The sequence below is a fragment of the Passer montanus genome, unplaced genomic scaffold (genome assembly GCF_014805655.1).
Source record: "Passer montanus isolate IOZ18808 unplaced genomic scaffold, ASM1480565v1 scaffold53, whole genome shotgun sequence".
Lineage (NCBI taxonomy): Eukaryota > Metazoa > Chordata > Aves > Passeriformes > Passeridae > Passer > Passer montanus.
The window spans coordinates 3,354,037-3,374,671 of record NW_024370263.1 but is presented as its reverse complement, the minus strand read 5'-3'; the positions used below and the strand labels follow the sequence as shown (position 1 = coordinate 3,374,671).

At 40.7% G+C, this 20,635-nt stretch overlaps 1 protein-coding gene across 1 annotated transcript in view; it reads right to left on the bottom strand.

The window, feature by feature from the left end:
- The window catches only part of KREMEN1 (kringle containing transmembrane protein 1), a 38,628-nt gene extending 18,671 nt beyond the window's left edge, over positions 1–19,957 (bottom strand). Inside the window, exons 1-6 of the mRNA XM_039724403.1 lie at positions 19,574–19,957; positions 9,939–10,101; positions 7,029–7,120; positions 2,349–2,473; positions 1,762–1,915; positions 618–950 (exon numbers count right to left, since the gene is read on the bottom strand). Of these exons, the coding sequence (XP_039580337.1) occupies positions 618–950; positions 1,762–1,915; positions 2,349–2,473; positions 7,029–7,120; positions 9,939–10,101; positions 19,574–19,652 (946 nt within the window). The 5' untranslated portion in view covers positions 19,653–19,957. The remainder of the gene's footprint in view (positions 1–617; positions 951–1,761; positions 1,916–2,348; positions 2,474–7,028; positions 7,121–9,938; positions 10,102–19,573) is intronic.
- Positions 19,958–20,635: the final 678 nt, after the last annotated feature.

The window sequence follows — 20,635 nt, the reverse complement described above, 5'->3', positions numbered from 1 at the left end:
GAAAACACAGCAGTATGATTACAGTAACAATCTCTTAACAGGGGTAATTAGACTTTATTTTGTGCTTCTACACAGACATGCTGCTCTCTGGTTTACGTAGGAGAACTCAAATAATCAAATGATATCTGATTTGTTAAAAAGCCTGTACTTCACCACGTTGGGGTTCTCAGAGTTTTTCTGGAAGTTGATTGTTCATCATAACAGCAGGTACAACTCAAGGACCAGAACATTTTATCCTGATGACTTTCAGGAGGAGACTGTTGGGAGGAGCCAAGATGAACCAACATGCAGATGGATTATTGTTTGTTTTGTTTTCCTTTCTCATTTTCCAATCTGTTTTAACACAAAAGTATAGACTTGAATTTTGAAATGATGAAATAAATAGCAAAGTACAAGTTTTGAAAACCTGTGTTTTGCTATTTATGATGTAGCTGACTGGAATGTTCTAAACAGAGAAATTTTGGTGAAACTTTCTCCCAGTGAGTAGTGGCAACAAGAGAGATTAAACACCTGTTTGGTAAGAGCTGAAAATTTGTTCTTTAATTGCCAATTCAGAAGTCTCCTGTGTGAATTAAATGCTTCACTGAAAGGTAGAAACAGCAAAGGTAGCCTCTTACCTCTATACCTGATAGCAAATCCCTGGGCTTGATTGATGTCATCCGAGAAAAAGTACAAAATGACAAAATCCAAAGAGATGTTAAAGCTGTGGGGAGGCTTGTTCTTGCCATTAAAACGAGCCAGAACGTGGTAGGTGTAACCATCCAGCAATTCCACCATATCTGTAGCATCTTTGATTTCGAAAAGGACAAAGCTGAAGTGGATTTGAGATGCTCCTGGAACTTGTATGGTCCAATAGCAGACTTTGCCTGTGCCATATGTGTCAGGGAAATCTGGGGAATAGATCACAGCTGTAGCAGAGGTGTAATTCCCTCCACAGGCACCAATAAGGGCTGTGAAAACAAGAGGAAAGGGAGAAAAATGGGAAGAAAGAAAGAAAGAAGAGGTAATACATTAATTTTTGCAAAGTTTTAGCACCCTGTAGATTCTAATACTTAAATGTGACTTGAAGGAACAGGCTGGCTAGGCCAGCAGGATGCAGTCTCTGCGGCTGCTCCTTCCCTCCCTCAGCACTGGGAGCACAGCTTTTGCTGTCTTTTCTTGCCTCATTACTCTGGCCTACACATCAGTCTTGAACACTGCAACTTTCCTTTGTCCTGTGTGTAACCATTACCCTCTCCTGCACCCCTGCAGAAATGGGATGAGATAAATCACTGATTCAGGGGCTTCCACTCCATCCCCATCAGGCAGGGAGGAAAGTGGATTAGTGACTATTAGCTCTCACTGCTTAATGACTGATATTCCTTCACAGCTGTATGAAACTGAAAATTTAAACTCCAGTGAATCCAGAGAGAACTCAAATGCCACCAACTGACACTGCATATCCATACATGCACATACCATTTTTTACCCTCTAGTAAGATCAATTCTCAGGGAGTTTCTGACAGCTGACTTAGTACCACTTGTGAAGAAAGTGAGAGAACCTCTGGAGCATGAGCAAGCATCATTTCTTGGAAGAGCTAATTCACATTATTAATGGATAAGTATTTTAGGCGGAAATGGAAAGCAGCTTTAATTTATACCGAATTGAGGTGTTTTGCTGTTTGGTGTGCAACAGTTCTCTTTGTTTTGAGCCTTTTCCCTAATTTGCTGAACATGTGAGGCCTCCCCTTTGGGAAAAGCTGAGCCTGCTTCAATACTTACTGTCAAAAAGAATGACTCTGCCGTCCCCACCGCAGGGCTGAGTGTGGTCTCCAAAGCAAACACTGTTGCATTCCGTGCTGGCTGCCTCCCCATATCTCCAGTAGTCAGGATTATTTCCACAGAAGCAAGCATAACCTGATTCCATGCCTGCAAACTTTGACAACAAAGATGCATAAGGAAGGGAGGAATAGTATTTGAAGGAGTGACAGCGGGAGGCTGTTTGAGCAAGAAAGCTGGCAGCAGAAAATGTGTGTTTTGGAGAAGTATGATTAGTCAGAGGAACCACCACAGGCTATTTTTGTCTGGGCTGTCAGGATGCTAAAGATTAGGGGGAAAGATGGAAAGGAGGGCACCCTGACACTCACAATTGCAGTAAGCAACTATGTTTTCTCCTGGTGTTATTCATTAGTCATTTGTCCAGATTCCTCTGGATGCAGAGAGGGGGCTTGATCTCCATGGTGAAAGTGCAACTTTAGACCTCCCAAAGGTTAAAAATAATGGGGAAGAGGAGAAATAGACAAAGACCTCTAGGCATGTTGCCGTTTTGTCTTTGAAAACGTGTTGTAAATGGATGTCAAAGCAATCACCTTGAACTGCTGACTGCGGCAGGAGCTGATGCACGTTTGGATGGTGAGCTTGTTGGAGGTCTCGCTGGTGCCAGTCAGAGGTGGTGGCTCCCCATGGTCCTTGTAACAGCCCAGATTTCCTGGCACTGGCAAGAGTGACACACAGCAGTCATTCCAAAGTGCCTGTAAGCATCCCAGAGTGCTTCATGCACTACCTGGTCACTGAGCAGCTCTCGCTGTGCTCTGGGCTCTATGGGAACTCTTTGTTAATCTTTGTTACTCATGCTCTGTATGATTCTTGTCATATTTTCCAAACACGCCCAGGGATGAGTGATGGGACAAAAGAGTATCATATCATCTCAGCAATATACCTGTAAGACTGTCTAGCTGGTTTCAGTAAGCTGCAGCAAAATATAGAGAATAAATACCTTGTTCATTTCTCCTGAAAGAGGCAATTTAAAAAAACCCAAGGTATTAAGTGGGGGGTTCACAGGGGTTGTGTTTCTTGGGGTTTTTTTTACTACGGGCATGCATACTCTGAAAATAGAAATTAAACTGTTTGATTTCTGTCTGACCTCCAAACATGACATTCTGGAAGTTTTCAAAACAGGATATTTGAGGAAGGGAACCTAAACTGATTTAGAATGGAGTTTGGCAAGTTTTATGGGAGGGACTAATGTAGGGGAAATTCCTAATATTTAAAACTTGAATTCTGATATGAATCTGAAGCAGCATACAAGGAGATTAAAAATGAGCAATATTACTTTAAGGAAACAACCCATCTATTTACATTAATATGATGTTTCAAGGGTCCTTGGTCACTATGGGAGATCAGAATTTTCTCCCTTCAAAAAACCATTGCTCTGTTGTTTTTTTTTTTGGTTTTGCACTTTTCATCAAAGCACTGGAATTTAGCCATGACCACCCCTGGAGAGGATGTGGAGTACAATACAGTGCTGGGATAATGGCATAAAATTATCCCTTGCCCACTTGTCATATCTATTCACATGCTTGAAATTAAATCTGTTACTAGCTCCATGTTAAGTTTTATTCCTGTGCCAGATTGATACGGATTCTTTTTGTCCACCTAACTGCCACAGCTCTGACATGATGTGCTCAGAGACCTGTACGAGTGTTTTATTTATGTAGTCATTGGTTATTAGAGTACCCAGTAAACTTATTATAAATAATGACATAACGTTGCTTGAAATACTGTTCATAAATTAATTTTGTTCTCTAAGAATACAATTTCAATTATAAATACTTGCATGGAGTTATGGCTTTGATATGCCCTGCAGCAACATTCATATAAGTACTGAGACTTCAAGTTACAGCCTGATTTTACATACCTTTGGAAATCCCCACTTGCAGCCCCACCCCAGCTGAGTACAGCTGGGCAGATAACTCATGAGAGAGTTCATTCTTTTTTGTATTGTGCGTGATTTCACAGGCCTGAAAAAGCTTCCTAGTTATCCAACCTAGCTCATTTTCCTAAGAGACCTGGGATTTTAAATTTTTTTTCTTTTTTAAAGTAGCTTTATTAGTGAGACCTTTCAACCTTGGCTCCAGAGGATTAGTACTTTAGTATGCTAAGAAACCTGAGTAATTTGAAAACTTCTTAAATTTTTTAACTAAATCAAGCGTACATCCTAAGACTAATAAGTCTCTGGTGTCCCAGCAGTATTTTAACCTTCTTTCCTCTTAATATTTAGCCTACTAAAGAAACTTGGCAAAAAAATGAGGTAGTCAGTGTTCTGCAATTACTGTTCATGCTCACCAGTGATGTTTCACTATTACAGTCTTCAGCCATTTGTATCTATTTGTCCTCTTCTGCTTAAAAGCTCACCTCTTTTGCACAAGCATATTATTTTTCTTTTAAGCAGCATTTGACGTAATGAGGTCCTGGCAAACACCACAGCTTCTTCATTTTACATGTTGAGGCACATATTCAATGTATTAAAATATGGAATTAATCCTTTTGAGCTCAAAACCATGTTCCAGCTATGCTCATCTAGCTGTCTTTGAAGAGCCTCCCAGCTTTTTCCATTGGTAGCATGCACAAATGGTTTGAGCTGTCCTTGTTCCTGTGTTCCATACAGATCTGGATAATTTAGCTGGCCCTGCCATTTAACACCTCCTCCATATTTCAATCAAATTTATTATGTTACCTACATGCACACTGGAAATATGATTCCAGTAATGAAATCTGTTTATGGGGAGAGAGTCATGTGAGTCATAAACATGAAGCCTTTCTTTCTTTCTCTCACATTTTGGAAGTATAAGTTGTTATTTCCTTTCAACTTAACCTCATTAACAAGGAGACCAAAAAAGTCAGGAATAGCTGCAGCACTGCAAACAAACCATCTGAAGCATTCAGTTCTGAATCCTCCATGTGAGATGCACATGTTCTCTCAGCACTCAGAGCTGCAGCCTTGCCTTTTATTTTGTTTCTGTCCATTCCACTCTGCTTAGCAGACATGAAAGAGGAGAGAGGAAGAAAAGGGAAGACAAAGCTCCTCCTGGAGTAACTACACTGTCTTCTGTGATGGTGCTCATCCATCTTCATCTAACACTGCTGAATTCTGTATGTTACTATGCAGAATGTCAGAACATATTTCTGACTGAAGCATGCAGTGTTATGTGTAAATATTAGGGAATGAGACACATGAGATAATCATGTGAATTCATCACCATAATGAAAAACTCTTAACTGTAGATTCTTAATTATTGTTCAGATGAATCATTGCATGCAAATCTCTCTAGGCAATCAAGATGCTTCATGTTGCTGGCACTGCCATGGTATTATGTGGGCACAGTTAATAGGTAACTTATGTTCCAGATAATTTTCTAGTAGTAAATATCATTAAGGAAAAGAAGCTTATATAAGAAATTTTTCTCTAAAAATTTTCAAATAGGTTTTGTTTTAAACAGTTGCTTTCTTGCTCCATCACAAAAGTCAAGTTTTGCATTCAAAAACTGACTTTGCATTTCATTTGTACAGTTCACAAGATAGTTTTGATGGTCCTATGACTTAGCATCATGCTTACTGAAAACAGAAAGTCTGGTGAAGAATAAAAGATTTTTTTACACAGCTTCATAAACCATGAGGTTTGTATTAAGATTTGGATGGGCTTGCAATGTACAGTTTGCTCTAAATTGCTGCAATTCCTTTTTCTAGTATCGAGTTTCAGTGCAATGCTTGAAGCAGCTGCTACTGGTCAAAAGGACATTTTGTAAATGTAAGTCTGGATTATCTGTGCAAGTAAGTGTCCAAGTTTAAATCCTCTGCTCCCCACCACAGAGAAAATGAGCAAGGCTGGTTTTAAAAGGATCCTTTGTGTAGAACAAATGGAGTGGAGAGAATTTGTCTTTCAGCTTTTTTCCTGGTGCCATATCCAGATAATTTGTTAACATCTGTGGTCTTTAAAGAAAATGCAAATTCTTTCATTTTAGACCAAGTTAAATTTCTTAATTAGGAGGGTCAAGTTTCTCAAATCATATCTTGTATATTAGAAAAATAAGAGTATGATGTCCTCTGAACAATGAGTATCAGAGTGTTGAATGATTTTGTGTTATTTAAATTAGACTCCTTAATCTGTATTTAAGTCTAGGTAAAAGCCATCTGTCTTAAGGTCACACTTATGTATTTGTTTGCCTAGCATGAAGACGTGAGTCATTCACATTCATAAAAACCCCAAAACAACAAAGCTATGAACAAAGTAAAAAAAAAATCACTTTAGCTCCATTTTTCTTGTCTGGTTTTGTTTTCTTAACTTTCTTCCAATCAAATGTGTGTCTACATATGGACACCTGCTCTGGTGCTCAGCAGTGAAAACCTAAGTTATGCCTTAGAAACAGAAGATACTTGCACAAAAGAAGTTAGAAAAGCAAGTGAAGACATTAATGATTAGACCTACTAAAATGTATAGCTATGGTTGCTTGTTAACATGCAAGACTAGAATATCTTCTTAATATTTGGGCTTATTTTAAAGAATGTGATTTAGGAAAGAACTTTGGAAGATGCTGACACAAATCATGACACTGTGGACATGGTAAAAAATAGAATACATTAAAAATATTAAATTCTGGAAAGGAGCTTCATGTGAGTAGCTTGTAAATGATCTGATTTTAAAAAAATCAAAGTCCAAGTTGTGGTTTCACAGCAATGTTAAGTATCTGCACCTGCCAGAGACAGAATTCTACTCCAGAGTTCCCATATAGCACACAGACACCTTTTCACTGTGTCCTCTCATATTGTTTTTATGTTTCCTCCAAGCAATTCTGTGTATGATGCTCTATACACATTAAACTAATGTAATTAATTTTATGAGCAAATTGCAATGGATGGACACTTCTACACCTAGTAAAAACTTTCCTTTTTTTTGCCCTCTAGATTTTAATAAATTAATGATCTATGGATTCAAAGAACTAGCAGTACTTAACAAGTTTTGTGTGATTCCCTGTCATACAGTATTATTTGTAAATAATATAATCCAGTAATTCTGAGATGAAAAGGAGGAACAATTCAGTAATCTTATCATTAACTCTCAAGACACCTGTTTAAAATACAACTTATTCTGCAACTGAAAAAAGCTGTTTTGCCTTATCCTAGTTTGTGTTTGGAAATCACTGCCCACTGTTGTGGATCTGCCAGTCTGCTCAGCTGAGATGCAGGCCTAAAAAACTGCACAGTGCTCTTACTTCGGCAGGACGGAATCTCACAGTATTTCCAGTATATTCCATCTTCATGTTCTGCAATATAGCACCATGGGCTGACATCCCCATCAGGGTTTCTGAAAGAGAAAAACACTCAGTGAAATTCATCATTTTTTTTCAAAAAAGACACCAAAAAAATCAATCTTATTAAGCTTCAATGCCTTTACCATTTTTGCTCTAGTACCTACCAAAAAACTGCAAAGTTTTGCATTATCAGAAAGTTCAGATAGCTTTGGTTATTAGTATTCATCAAGCATAAGATGCTAGTAATGTCTAAAATATAGCTTTGTTTTACTCTAAGGTTAAAAGGTGCAGAGCTATTTCTGGTCAGTACTGACAGAGAGGAAGATTTTCTGTCCCACATCCTGTGTGCAGGTTCCATAGACTCATAAACTTGATTTTCTGCCTTGGTACAAAATAGTCCAGACTCCAACCTTCTGTGTGTATGGTGATAAAAAGACACAGCTGATAAAGTCTTCTGGGAAAGAATGAATTATTTTCCTCTCTTTCAATAAAACTGACTAATCCATTCCAGTGATCTCTTTATATTGATGGTAAATTCCTTATATGTCCATGATGATGATGATCACTATTTTTACAATTATTTGCTGTTGTGTAGCACCACTTACAAATGCATACCTAATTAGTCATTAGGTTATTTAAAGTTTTTTTCTATATACACTGTGAAAGACTATTCACATTGCAAAGATCTATTGAAGAGAATAAATTCTTATTTTGGACAGTCAGGTTTAACTATGACTTTTTCTTTTAACTAGGATCAGTTGCAATCTTTTTATCATGTGCTTTGGCATGAATTCTATAAATGACACAGCCCTACTGAAGTGTCAGTTCAGCTGCAAGTTGTCATTTACGCCTATTAACAACTCTTTTGTGGGAGATCCAATTTTAGAAATTCTGTGGATGTTTTTTTTGTCAAATAGCAGACTGCTGAAAACAACTGGTGGGCTCAGTGCAGTTTAGATGACTAAAATGTTGCTAGTTAGGCTTTCAAACAGATTAGTAGTGCACCAGGAAAGTCTAAGACTAGCTATGCTAGGAATTTAGGTGTAATGCAAGAGCCTCCAGTAGCTAAAAAAAGTAGAAGACTAAAACCAAGTGAAGCTTGTACTTGAACTAACCCATTTTCCCTTGTATCCAGAGTTACAGGAAAAATTACATCTTCATGACAGAAACCGTATGTCAGGAATTTAATAATGAGAATGGCATTCTACATAGAAATGCCTTAAAAATGCAAGGAAATTGGAGAGAAACATGATGAATGTCTTTAGAAATCTTTGTCTTCAACCTCAGAAGTGCATGGCAGTTAGAAAACAACTCTCTGTCTTTCAAAATCTCCAAAAATTTCAGTCCTCATAATTTTGTTATGGTTGAAGTGAGTGGAATGCTGAGGCATTTCCATCTGAACAGGGTGTCTTGCAGTAAACAAAGTATTCCAAGTAAGGACCACCCATGGAGAGGTAACATGCTTCTGATTAATACTTCAAGTGTAAAATTTGATTGTTCAAATGTTGTCCCCAAAATCAAATCTCAAGGCGATGTATTATGCCTTAAAGAAGCCTTGTGAGGTATGTGCTGCCTGAGAAAAGGGGAAAATCAACTTGTCCATTGTCATCAAGCAGATGAATGTCAGAGAAAGAACTAAACCAGCTGTATCACAGCCCTCAACAATATTTGCATGCTATAGATATACCCTGGCACTCTTAGTGACTTTCCAAGCTTTCTTTCAAGAGAATGTAAAGTAAAAAGCCATCCATTAGTTAGGACTGTCATTCCATACACCTGTGGCAAAGTGATGCAGTGTGAGGAAGAAAATGAGGATAATCTAATACCTAGCAGACTCAGGTAAAAAAGCTCTTTTTAGTAATTAAGTAATTTCTCAGGTTTGCATATCAGATTATAGGCTTCTTGCTTCTTGTAACATTTACCAAGTTCTCATTTGCTAGGTACAGCAAGTTTCAAGTGTTTTTTGACTATCTGGATAAACATTCAGTTTCTCATGCATGTTTTTGCACAGCTTGTACATGTTTTGCTTTGTACTAACCAAAATATTAGCCAGAGATGACTGCCAAAAGTAAGATCCTGTAGATACAGCCAGTCTAGAATATTGCCACACAGAAACAATCAAAATTGCATTCTTGATTCTGCTATTAATATCAAAGAATTCAGTGGCCACTGTGTTTTTCACAGCTCTGTATTAGTATGCCTACCGAGACACAGAGCTGAAAAAAAGCCTGCAGAGCCTAAACATCTCTGAACTTAAGTTCTGATTTGGCCCCTAAATTCTGAAGTTCTTATTTAAGTTTTGTTCTAAGTTCTATCCATAGTTATGGAGGACTTTGTCTAGAAGGCAAGGAAACAGAAGTGCATGTTTTAATGCACTTAATCCATGGTTTAATCTGGTATTGTAACCCCTGACAGATGAGCTTCTGAATTCAAACAACTCTATCACTGATGTTCAATTAGAATTTTTTGTCACTACAAAACTTTCATTAGCACAAAATTTGGGAAGTGTAACAGAACCAGGCTTGTGCGTGAAGATAAAGTCCATCCAGAGACTCTTCCAGACACTCACTGCACTGTGTCCCTCTAATTTTGATTTTTTTATCTCCACCTTTTCATTTAAGTAATTTGTAGTCTTTCTCTGTTATGCCACCTTATAAACTGGACACATGATAGAGACTGTGCTGAAAGTGTGGGAGCTGGGTTGGAAAAGTTATAGATTCAGGGTACTGATTACAGGGTAAACCAAAAACTGTTAGATACCCATGGTTTTGACATTCTTCACTGCCTGACAGGATGTTTCCCAATTTTCTGTCAACTGCTTAAAGTAACACTGGTATTCAGGCAATGCTAAAGCAATGGGATATTTCTTACCTGCAGTAGTTATGCTCCCCAAGGCCTCCCTCCCCATTGGGATATTTCACAGTGTTGTAAGGATGCTCAAAGGTCTCATTCCAAAAAAGACAAGGTTTCCCTGCATGTTGGGAGGTCTGGTTCTGAGTGCCACGATAGTCAGCGCCGTTTGCTGTATAGCACTCTGGGAAGAAAGAGAAATGGGAAAGAAAGAATGTATGTAGGTTTAGTGTTTGTTCCTCCCTCACCCTCCACCCCGTATCCAGCAGACCATGCTTCCTGCATTGTTTAGGCAGTTAAAGATGCTGGCTAGGATTTAAGCTTTCAGTCAAACCTCTATTCAAGAGATTATGATGTCATTACTTTAATAAACAATGTATAAGACAGGTCTGATGAGAGGTTTACACAATTAACATGCATCTTCTGAATAAGCATAATACTTTTTTACTTTTACTTTTCCTTGTGTTTTACTCATTAGGATGACTCTTGTTAATTTTCCAAAAATGAAATCATATGACATTATCAGTCTGCTACTTATCAGCATATTAACCAAAATCTCATGCCACTTCAGCTAAAATTGTGACTATCTGTACTTTACAAAGTGAAAGACTTGGATCTTACCAACATTTACATTCTGATTTAGAAAAATTCTTAGAGATTGAGTTGCCTTAGAAAGGGACCTCCTTCAACAGAGTATAATCACAATACTGTGATTTGCTATTAAAGCATTTATGCTTTCACATTAAAAAGTATGGGTCAGTATTCTTCTGCCCCACTCATATTTTCTCCCACTTAAGATTTGTTTTCCTGGCCTCCTAATACTCAGCACGTTAGAAACCGAAGTAGAGAATGATTTCATTAAACATTAGCCCCTTCTCAGCTGAACCATGAATTTCATGCTGCCTGGCTTTGCTGGGCCTTGTTAATCACAGAACTGTAGAATGGTTCAGGTTGAGAGGGATCTTAAAGATCATCCAGTTCCACCCCCCCTGCCATGGACATGTTCACTGGACATCTTCTGATGAATAAATATCCAAATGCATGAACAATTTTACTTTTGCTAAAATTGCCAAGCATTTTTGATTAAATTATGCAATGTGAGTGTGGCAGAGCATGGGAACAAGTTGCCCAGGGAGGCTGTAGAATCTGCATCCTTGGAGATATTCCAAAGGCACCGGGACATGGTCCTGGGCAACCTGCTTTAGGTGACTGTGCTTGAGCACAGCAGTTGGACAACATGACCTCCAGAGGTCACTTTCATCTCAACCATGCCGTGATTATCTCCCAGGAAGACTCATTATAATTAGTTTACTCATTATAAATAAGTCCATCCTGCTTATAATTAACAGTTGCTAACATTTATCATCCTTGCATTTATTTAACAGGATTAAAACATAACAGTCTGGGACAGAATTAAAACGGTTGTGTTACACTGCTGTAAACATTTCTTTGTACTGGACAGCATTACTGGGGAAATTCATTGAAAATTGGCTTTCTGCTAACTACAGGCTGTGAAAGCTCCTGTTTCATCTGATAGATGTTCTCTGTAGAAACCATACTGCAGCTGCAGAGATGTTCTACTGCCCTGAGGGAGTGGGAGAGTGCTCTGAAGTATGTGCTGATCTCAGGTGTCCCTCATGAAATCTAACTTACAAAACAAGTCTAGAAAGATCTGTGTAGCTGCAGTTGGAAGAGGGGAAAAAAAAAACCCACCTACATTTTAATCCTGATATTAACCGTACACTGTTTTTGTATTTAGAACTACTGTAGAAAAAGGAAAAATATATTATTAAAACCATGCCTCTGAAATTAGTTTAGTCTGGGCTCACAAATATCAGAATGGTACAATTATAATAATTATTTCAGAGTTCTATTACACAGCAGATGAAAGACAATGGTTTTGTGCTTTCACCGTGCATTTTCATGCCTAGGCAAGTTTGGATTTCTATTAAATGAAATTTTGTTGCTGAAGGCACTTAGAAGAGGTGTCTGCACAGCCATTAATATATTCTGTTATCATCTGTGGACAGAAAGGTGTATAATTTAACAAAAACAAGCTTCAGGTCAATACTCCTCCTTACTGTAATTTACCTGCCTTAGCAAAACAGGTGGGCTGCCGACATTTGCTTAAAAATGCAAATCTGAGTTTCCAGTATTGAGGCCACCACAGCTATTTGTGTAAACATTAAAAAAAAACCACTTTAAGGTCCTGACTGTGTAGCAACTTTCTTCAATACCTCTTTTACTTTGCAGTTAATATAAAAGTTTTTGTCATTTATAGCTGAAAAATATAAGCTGATGAATTTTAGCAGAAAAGAGAGAAAAATGTAATCAAAATAGATAAACAAAATAATAAGCAGCAAAAAGAATTTGTGAAAAGTGATAAGCACATCCAGAAAAGGTATCTACATTAGCTTTGTGCTTTTATTTTTTTTTTTTTGCCTCTCACTCCTAAATGAAAAGCAATATATACTTCTATCTACTCAGAAATTTAAGGAATGCTACAATATCTGAATTTAGTCTGGCAAACTAAACTGAAGTTAACTTAGTCCATTTTAGGATCTGCTAAGACTGGCCCGTGCTTTAACTTGCAGTAGTGACTGACTGACATTTTCGCGTCAGCATTTTTTTAACTGATTTTCTTCAAACTTCACTGCACTTTAAGATAAAAAAGGAAGAGTCAGAGCCTACCTATCTAGCCTACCTATCTCTCTTCATTCCTCTTAACTGCAGTTTTTGTTCCCCAGACAAAAGGTAGCTGTATCAGTGCCTCCTGTGTTCCTTTGTGCTATCAAGAGGTTTGGTGCAAATGTTTCAGCTGAGTTGAAACAAAGCTCCCCTGGCTTAGATGTGGATGTGGAAAGGGGAGGGGAGGCAGTGAGATACCACGGAAAATCATTGATTACCCCTGAAACTTAAAGTGAAAACTTTAAGTCATGGAATTTAGCAGCTGTTATGAAATGAAATACAAAACCTTCTGTGTTACAGGGAATTTGGACTTTCTTAAGGATTAATAACGACTTTGCCATAGTATGGGAGTTCAATATTTTCAAATAAATATTGGCATTTTAAAAAAATCAGGTCAGTTGTCCTTGCTATGCTCCCTCCTGGCTTCTTGTGCACCTGCTCACTGGCTAAGCATGGGAAACTGAGAAGTCCTTGATTTAGAGTAAGCACTACTTGGCAACAACAAAAAATTCTTCTGTTTATCACACGCAGTGATTTCATCATATTTTGCTGCATGACAGCCAAGACACTACTTAGTGATTTCACCATGAAATTAATACTCTCAATGTGCTGAAGGTGCATGTTTTGTCTGCAGAAAGACCATTGTCCTCTCTATTTCAAATCCAAGCCCTAAGAGATTCTGGAGAACAGGAGGTTAGAACCTCCACCCTACTTTTTGTCTTGTACCACTGATGCAATAATTCTGTAGAAAGATGAGCTTAAAAAAAGATGACCTAGATTTGTCTGCACAAAAACTAATTTAGATGAAGTCATCTAAATTAAACAGCCGGAAAAGACTGGACTGAACACTGTTGGTAAAACTCTTTGGCTTACTCACATCAGCTGATTTCTCTTTGGTAGATGATGCAAAAGGGAGGGGGAAAGGAGTAAATCAACCAGCAACAACCACCTCTCTTTGTTTGTGGCAGCCTTAGTTTAAGTGATACTTCCATGACACTTTAGGGTATGAAGCCCATCACTTGGAATGTAACATCAGAACTGTGACTCAAGAAAATTAATACTGGTTCTGTGAATTTCAGCAAGCCTTATTCCTTAAAGTTTTGTAAGATTATGGTAAACTGTGGCAGAACTTGCATTGTATCCAAGTCCTCTCCCAGTGGCAAGGACAGCAAGGGAAGAACAGAAACCTTGTGGACACTACAGCTGAGATCCCCCAAGAAGGCATCAGGTTGCCACTGTGCTTGATAGATTTGCCACATGGATTTTGTTCATGCACACAAGGCTCAGACTGTCCTGTCAGCTGTAAACCTCTACTAAAACACTAGGGTTTCAGACAGGACATGGAGAAAGCTGTGACCACTCAAATCTAGAAGTGTGTGATCTCATACTTCTAAGATCTTAGTCAGCTGGGTTTCAGACATAGTCTAAAGTAGAGGCTTATGTCAAATCTGTGATTAGAATCAGTGTCCACGATGATTTCACTCAATTAACTGCCTAATGACCCTGCTGCTTCTGCTGTGTCATGGGGATGTCTGTAAACAGAATTAATCAGAGATAATTAATCAGAGAACCTCTGCAGAGGTTCTAGTCACAAAAGGTTCCAACAGATGCTGTTCAGGCTCATGTTCATGAGCCTTGATGAGAAAACAGGGACAGCACTTTGTTGTCAGGGCTGTTTTGTTTTCAACACATCAGGTGCCATGGTTGACAGCAAGTAACTTTTAAAATGAATGCTGAGGCTAGGTAAGCATGTACTGAGTGACAACTGCTAGAACAAAAAAAGCAGAAAACAAGACCAGGGATGTTGTCCACTGTAAGTGAATACTCAGTGTGTGATACAGGTTCACAATTAGTTTTATTAGAGCCAGATCAACATTTGGAAGATCAAACAGCAGCTGTTGTAGAAATTCTTTCCATCTGTGTCGGTTTCTTCTTCAATGTAGGGACCTTACAATGATCATTTTCCTTTGTTACTTTGGGACTGCATGGCTGCCTGCACTCCACATGGACGCCACTTTAGGATCATTTGAAAAATTAAGGTAGTGCAGATATAACAGCCTGATGTTCTATTGATGATAAATCACTGACATTTCAGAGTCTGCATTGGCTTCCAATGATTTTCTCAAAGACATCTATCTAGAGACACTACAAATTGCAGACTGAAGGGATGGAGGTTTCAGGGTGGTTTAAATGACTTCTTAGAGTACTTTCCAAGTTTGAGGCCTGTACATAGCTTTTGAGACTGAAAATTCAGAATGACAAACTTCTTCCTATTCCACTGGAGAGAAGAAAAAAAAACAAACCAAACCACTTTGCTTCATGTTTTCGAAGCTACTTGGAGCACTGAGCAGTGTCCAGAGAGACTAACAACAATTATCAACCTGAAACTAGCCTACCCAAGCCAGAAATTATCTTACCACCTACTACCCAACAAAAGGCAAGGTTTTCTTTTAAGGATCTGCAGATTAATGAAAGATAAATGAAAGTGGCTACTATTTAAATCTTGGGTTTCATTACAGCAGTGTAATTAAATGTAAGGTTGGACCAAAAATTAAAGGTTCCTTGAATTTACGTGGTATAACTGCCTGCTCAGTTTTCACTTGTTTTTCCTAAAGCCTTTTAGAGAAGTCAGAAAAATGCTTAAGCAGAATTTAAGGGTATGAAACCAAGGGTGCCAGGTCCGATAATGACTCAGTGTGGGTTGCCTGATGCATGCGCTTGCAGAGTATTCCACGAATAATTTTAAGTCATTTCCATTCTATCTAAACTGTTCTAGCTCTTGCTGGAGATTGCAATTTGAGCACTCCTCCTTAAATGAAAGCACTGTATCTAGGTGCAGATGGCAACAGTTACAGGCACTAACCAGATGCTGCAGTCTCTAATTTGATTGAAAGGGTATAATTAGACAGCAGAAACACTTCAATGAGAAAGTAACGCACAGAGGAAAGGACAGAAACCACTTAACTGATGCCAAGATACCCCGGCAGTGACAGAGGCAGGGGCCCACGGGTGGAAGGGGCAGAACACCACATCACCTTCTTCAAATGAGAACATTTTTGTTTCCCCAGAGATGTGAATAGGGATTCTATTATCATAGGTTGCCACAGTTCTTCATGTGGGAACACTGATTAAAACCAGAAGAAGCTTCAGGAGATGAAAGACACAAATATGGCTTCTGTGGTCATTATTAAAAATATTTTTAGCATTGCAATGGTTTTCTTTGAAGATGCAGTTTTATCGACTGAACCAAAAGTTAATTTGCATACTATCATATGAGTGGTCAGGAAAAAAATCTCATTCCATATTATGATGCAAAGTAAATACTTTTGGGAAGTATAAGGCTGATTTAGATCTACCCGAGTGAAAAAATAATGCACTATTTTTGCATTTCAATACTTTTCTATTTCAATTCATACTAATATAATACAACCACTCATCAGAACTGTCAGGCTTCTGTGCCTGTGCTGTAACAGCAAGAACCCCCCACAATAGAACAGTTGATACAAGCTAAAGAAAAACCATCAAAAAAGAATTATCTTTGTTTAAAATAGCAATTATCAAAACTCCTGGAAAACAACTCCCCATTTCTTAAATCAGACAGTTCAATTTTGATGTGATGCTATGAGGGCACTTGATTAGCTGATCATTTTTTCCTTTACAATGTGGGGGCACTCGACATGTAATTTAAGAATTGTATCCTGCTCATTCTACATATCCATGCAAACACACACACAGACATACACATACAATTTTTGAAAGTCCTCAAATGCAATCATTTTTGCTAGTCAGAATTAGAGACCTAATTAGCATTGGTCCAAGCCAGAGAGTAGCCACAGTGAATATCTGATTATACTTGAATTATGCCACCTGAGATTTGATCAAGCCTTGACTGAAGCATCTGTCTTGTAAAAATGTACATTCCTGGAAATGTACAGACATGCAGAGTTGATACTTGTGCTCCCTGGCAGTGTGTGAGCTGTCATACACGTGAACTTGCTATCTTTGTGAAATTTTGACTTTAATCATCAAGCTAATCACTTTTCATCACTTTTTTTTGTTAAAAAATTCTGTCTGGCCAGACCTTTTCTGGACTATGTTGGAAGCAGACGAGTTAGGTTATGAGCACAAGAGACAGTTCCCATTATTTCTAAATGCATTCTGTCCCTTTTGTCTTTTTATTTGTACTACACAAACATGCTATATTAGCCAGAGCTTTGCAGCTGCTGGCTGGTCCTCAGCCACAAGATGCAAACACATTTGCTTGCCTTGTGATTCTTTATCTCTGGAAGTAAGAATGTGTGATGTGACCCCGTAAGAATTTCTGTTCCTTAATACACCCATTTGTTTTCTTACTTTGTGAAGTTTTAAAACTGTTGTTCCCTTGTCAAGTGTGGCAGGCTGAATCCCTTTGGCAATTTTATCAGGATGGGCCATAGCCACTGTGTGGATGAAGGGAGTGGTCAGCTGCACAACCATTATGGTGTGATATGACAAAAATGAAAATTTTGCAGCTGGCAGCATGTAATCCCTGCCTCCCTCCTACTTCTTTGGCTCCATCCTGCTTAAATCTATTCTCATAACTCTGGATTTTGAGTTATGCTCTATGCATGTACAAGCATGATATGCTGAAATGTCTGACTATTTCATCCCCTATCTGCCTAGTTAGAAAAAAAATTGCTTTTTTAAGTCTTTTCATGAGGTGAGGCTTGCTTATGGCATATCACGTAGAACTGCTTCTCTGAATCACCAAGGCACAGGCAGAATAAGATGACAAGAGATACCAGGTTTGTAAGAGAAGGCTGGAATAACAGCTCAAAGGAAAGGCTCAGCTGGGAAAAAAACCAAGGACATGGTGACTCAGTATTGCTAAATGGAAAGAAAACAGAGAAAGGAAAAAGAGATTGATAATCACATACATTTCTGATGGGGAAATTAAATGAATGGTATAAATGCAGAAACTACAAATTATAACTTATTGCACTGAGTATATAAAATAACATTTGTTCACCAAAACTAACATTTCCTGAAGGCATTTCCATTTCTTTGGCCTTGAAACACAAAACTCACCAAATTCAAACAGTCCTTTAATGGTAGGTAATCTATTCACACACTTCTTATTTCTGATCCACTTGAGAAATTATGTATGGCTGATGTTTGAATGCACAAATGCCAAGGTTTGAACGCAGAGATGTCAGTGTTTGAGTTAATAGAAACTGTTGAACATCGCATGGTGAAGCAGAAACATTAGGTGGAAAGTACCACAGTACTATGTGCAAAAACGGTTGTTAATTCACTTTCATTTCTGACAACTGCAGTAATTTTCCGTATAGTAATTCCAGAAGTTTTTCTCCTATCTTAGCAAATGATGGTGACACAGTCTTTATTTTGACTGCACTTACATTAAGCTTATAACAACATGCATTAAAAACCAAAACAAGGAGTAGGCATTAAAAACATACCATACAACAAACTGCCTTCCAAAAGCAACAGTAATGTTTGTCATTTCACAATTCTGCTAGTTTCAAGTGCAACCTGACACAGCTGATCCCATCCACTTCTGTGGGATTTGGGGTCAAGACGAGGACCCTGATGTGTACCTCGTGCAGATTAGGAACTCTGCAGATCCTGTACATGCCATATAAATTACAAGTTGCTGTACCTGCACTGTTTCCAGGTTCTTGAGCAGAAGACACATGGGTGGCAGTGCTTTCTAGATCCATTCTCCCTTGCTACACCTTCATTTGGAGGCATTATTAACGCTTCCCTCCTCCCCCTGTCCCAGCTGCTTGTGCTCAGGCATTTCTGTCCTCTTTAACAGCCAAACATTCACACTGGGCCATACCTTCCACTTGCTGTCACACTGCCCTCTGTGAGAGACATGGTTACACACGGAGTGTTCTGTTCAGAAACCTTGCAAGCAAACATTCTCCAACCTGAGCAAAGGAAGGAATATTCACTCTGTGCACTAAGCACGTCCTAATGGTACTGGGAAAAGACTCTTAGACATGGTCCCTGTCTAGGCAGCTCTCTAAATGCTTATCTAAAATACTCTCATGTTTTACTTCTGAGAAGAAATAAAATTTACCAGAATTTTTCTCGTAAAAGGTTTTTTATTCACTGAAAATGGCTAGGCAAGTATTTTCCGTTTCTAATTAGCTGCATCTACGAAAACTTGATGAGCAAGTATGTGTTCAAAAAGGAGAGCAAATTCTACTTTATAAGAAGAAACACCAATCAAGAATACACAAAATGTGTCCAGAAGGACCACACATCTGATGGCTGTGATGCTGCGACCATCTGGAACTGCCACTTCTGATCTTGCAAAGCATGGCCAATGTTTACCAGAGGAGAACCATAGCACTTGAAATCATTAGTAACAACTAAAACGAGAACAAAAGGGTGCCGAGAAATTTTAAGTGAAAAATCACCTTAGGAAGTGGAGCTTCAGGCTTCTAAACGGTGAGAGGAGCCCAGGCTCGGCCGGGAGCTGGGGCAGCACACCGCGGACAGGCGGGATGCTCACCCTTCAAGCTCTGGCTCTGCTGCCCCAAGTTCACATAACAATCGCACGCCCCTCTCCCTTTAAATGCCTCCATTCTGCAGACCTAGCTATCGACCCACTTTTATAGAGAAACGTGCTGCTCTTCTTTCCCTTACATCATGCTTTCACTGGAGATTCCGAGCTCCCAGCTCGGCAAGCGCGGGGAGAGCCTCAAGCACCCAGGGACTCCCGGCACAAACACCGCTGCTGCTCGCACGAGCAGCTTCGAGCCCGGCACGGCTCTGCCGAGCAGGAAGGGACGTCGTCGCGACCTCCAAGAGGCGCTGCCGGCCGGCAGAGCCCTTCCGCGGGGGGCTGCGGAGCTCGGGGAGAGGCTGCCCCGCTGCCTCGCCGCTCAGCCCGGCGAGGAGCTCGGGGAGCAGCCCCGATCGCGCCCCCCTCCCGGCTCCCCCGGAGCGGCACTCACCGGACAGAACGGGCTCGCGGCAGCAGCTCAGCGCCAGCCCGGAGAAGGCCAGGACGGCGGCGAGGGCGGGAGGCTCCATAGGCAGCGGCCGCCGGGCCGCGCCGCGCTCGCAGGCGGCAGCCCCGGCTCTCCGGGGGTGGCAGGCGGCCGGGAAGAGCGCAAAGTGCGGGAAGCGGAGGCCCTACAGCATGTGTCCTGTAAGTGCGCCCCGGCGAGGTGCCGAGTGGCAGATGAGGGATCCTATTACCAGCCATGTGACAGGAAAGGATAGAGACCGACATCCCAACCTGCTGCAGCGCGGGACCGCAGGGCTGCCGCTTCCACTTCTGACACCGACAGGTTCGGGCTGGTGGGTTCGCCCCGGGGCAGCGCTTTGGCCCCGCCGAGCCCTCCTCCTAGCCGGGACACCTCACTACAAACACACACACAAACACACAGACTCCTCCATCCCAGCAGCGACCCAAGCCCCGCTCTAGTCACTCCCCTCGTACCCAGTGTCCCGCGGAAGAGGTCGGGCAAGAGCCCGTCAGCCCCGTGGCCTGGCGCTGCCCTCCGCCCGCCGGGCCCCCGGGCGTGTCGGAGCCCATGGGCGAGCGCAGGTGCAGCCCGGCTCTCCTCTCCTGAAGCCGCGAAGGCACGGAAAGACACGGCACAGGGAGAGAGAGCTGCAAACTTTCTGAGGGACGCGGGCATGAGCGGCTCCGCGGGCGGCGAGGTGCCAGCGCCGCACGCTGCCTTTTGGGGCGTCGTTCTAAAAGTGAAAAGGCACCAGCCGCCCCACAGACGTGAGCGGGCTGCGGAGCCGTGCCGAGGGAGCGCTGGCAGAAAGCAGCGCGGCTGCTGAAGCCGCCGTGTCCCCCGTAGGCCGCGTCCCGGCGCGGGCGGAGCTGAGGCCGGGCGGGGGCCGCTGTCCCGGCCGCGGCTGGCAGGATGAGGCACAGGGACAGCCGCAGAGACAGGAACACAGACAGCCACACAAACAGGGACACAGCCGCACAGACAGGAACACACAGCCACACAGACAGCCACAGGAGCCCTCCAAGCCCAGGGACCTGGGACGCT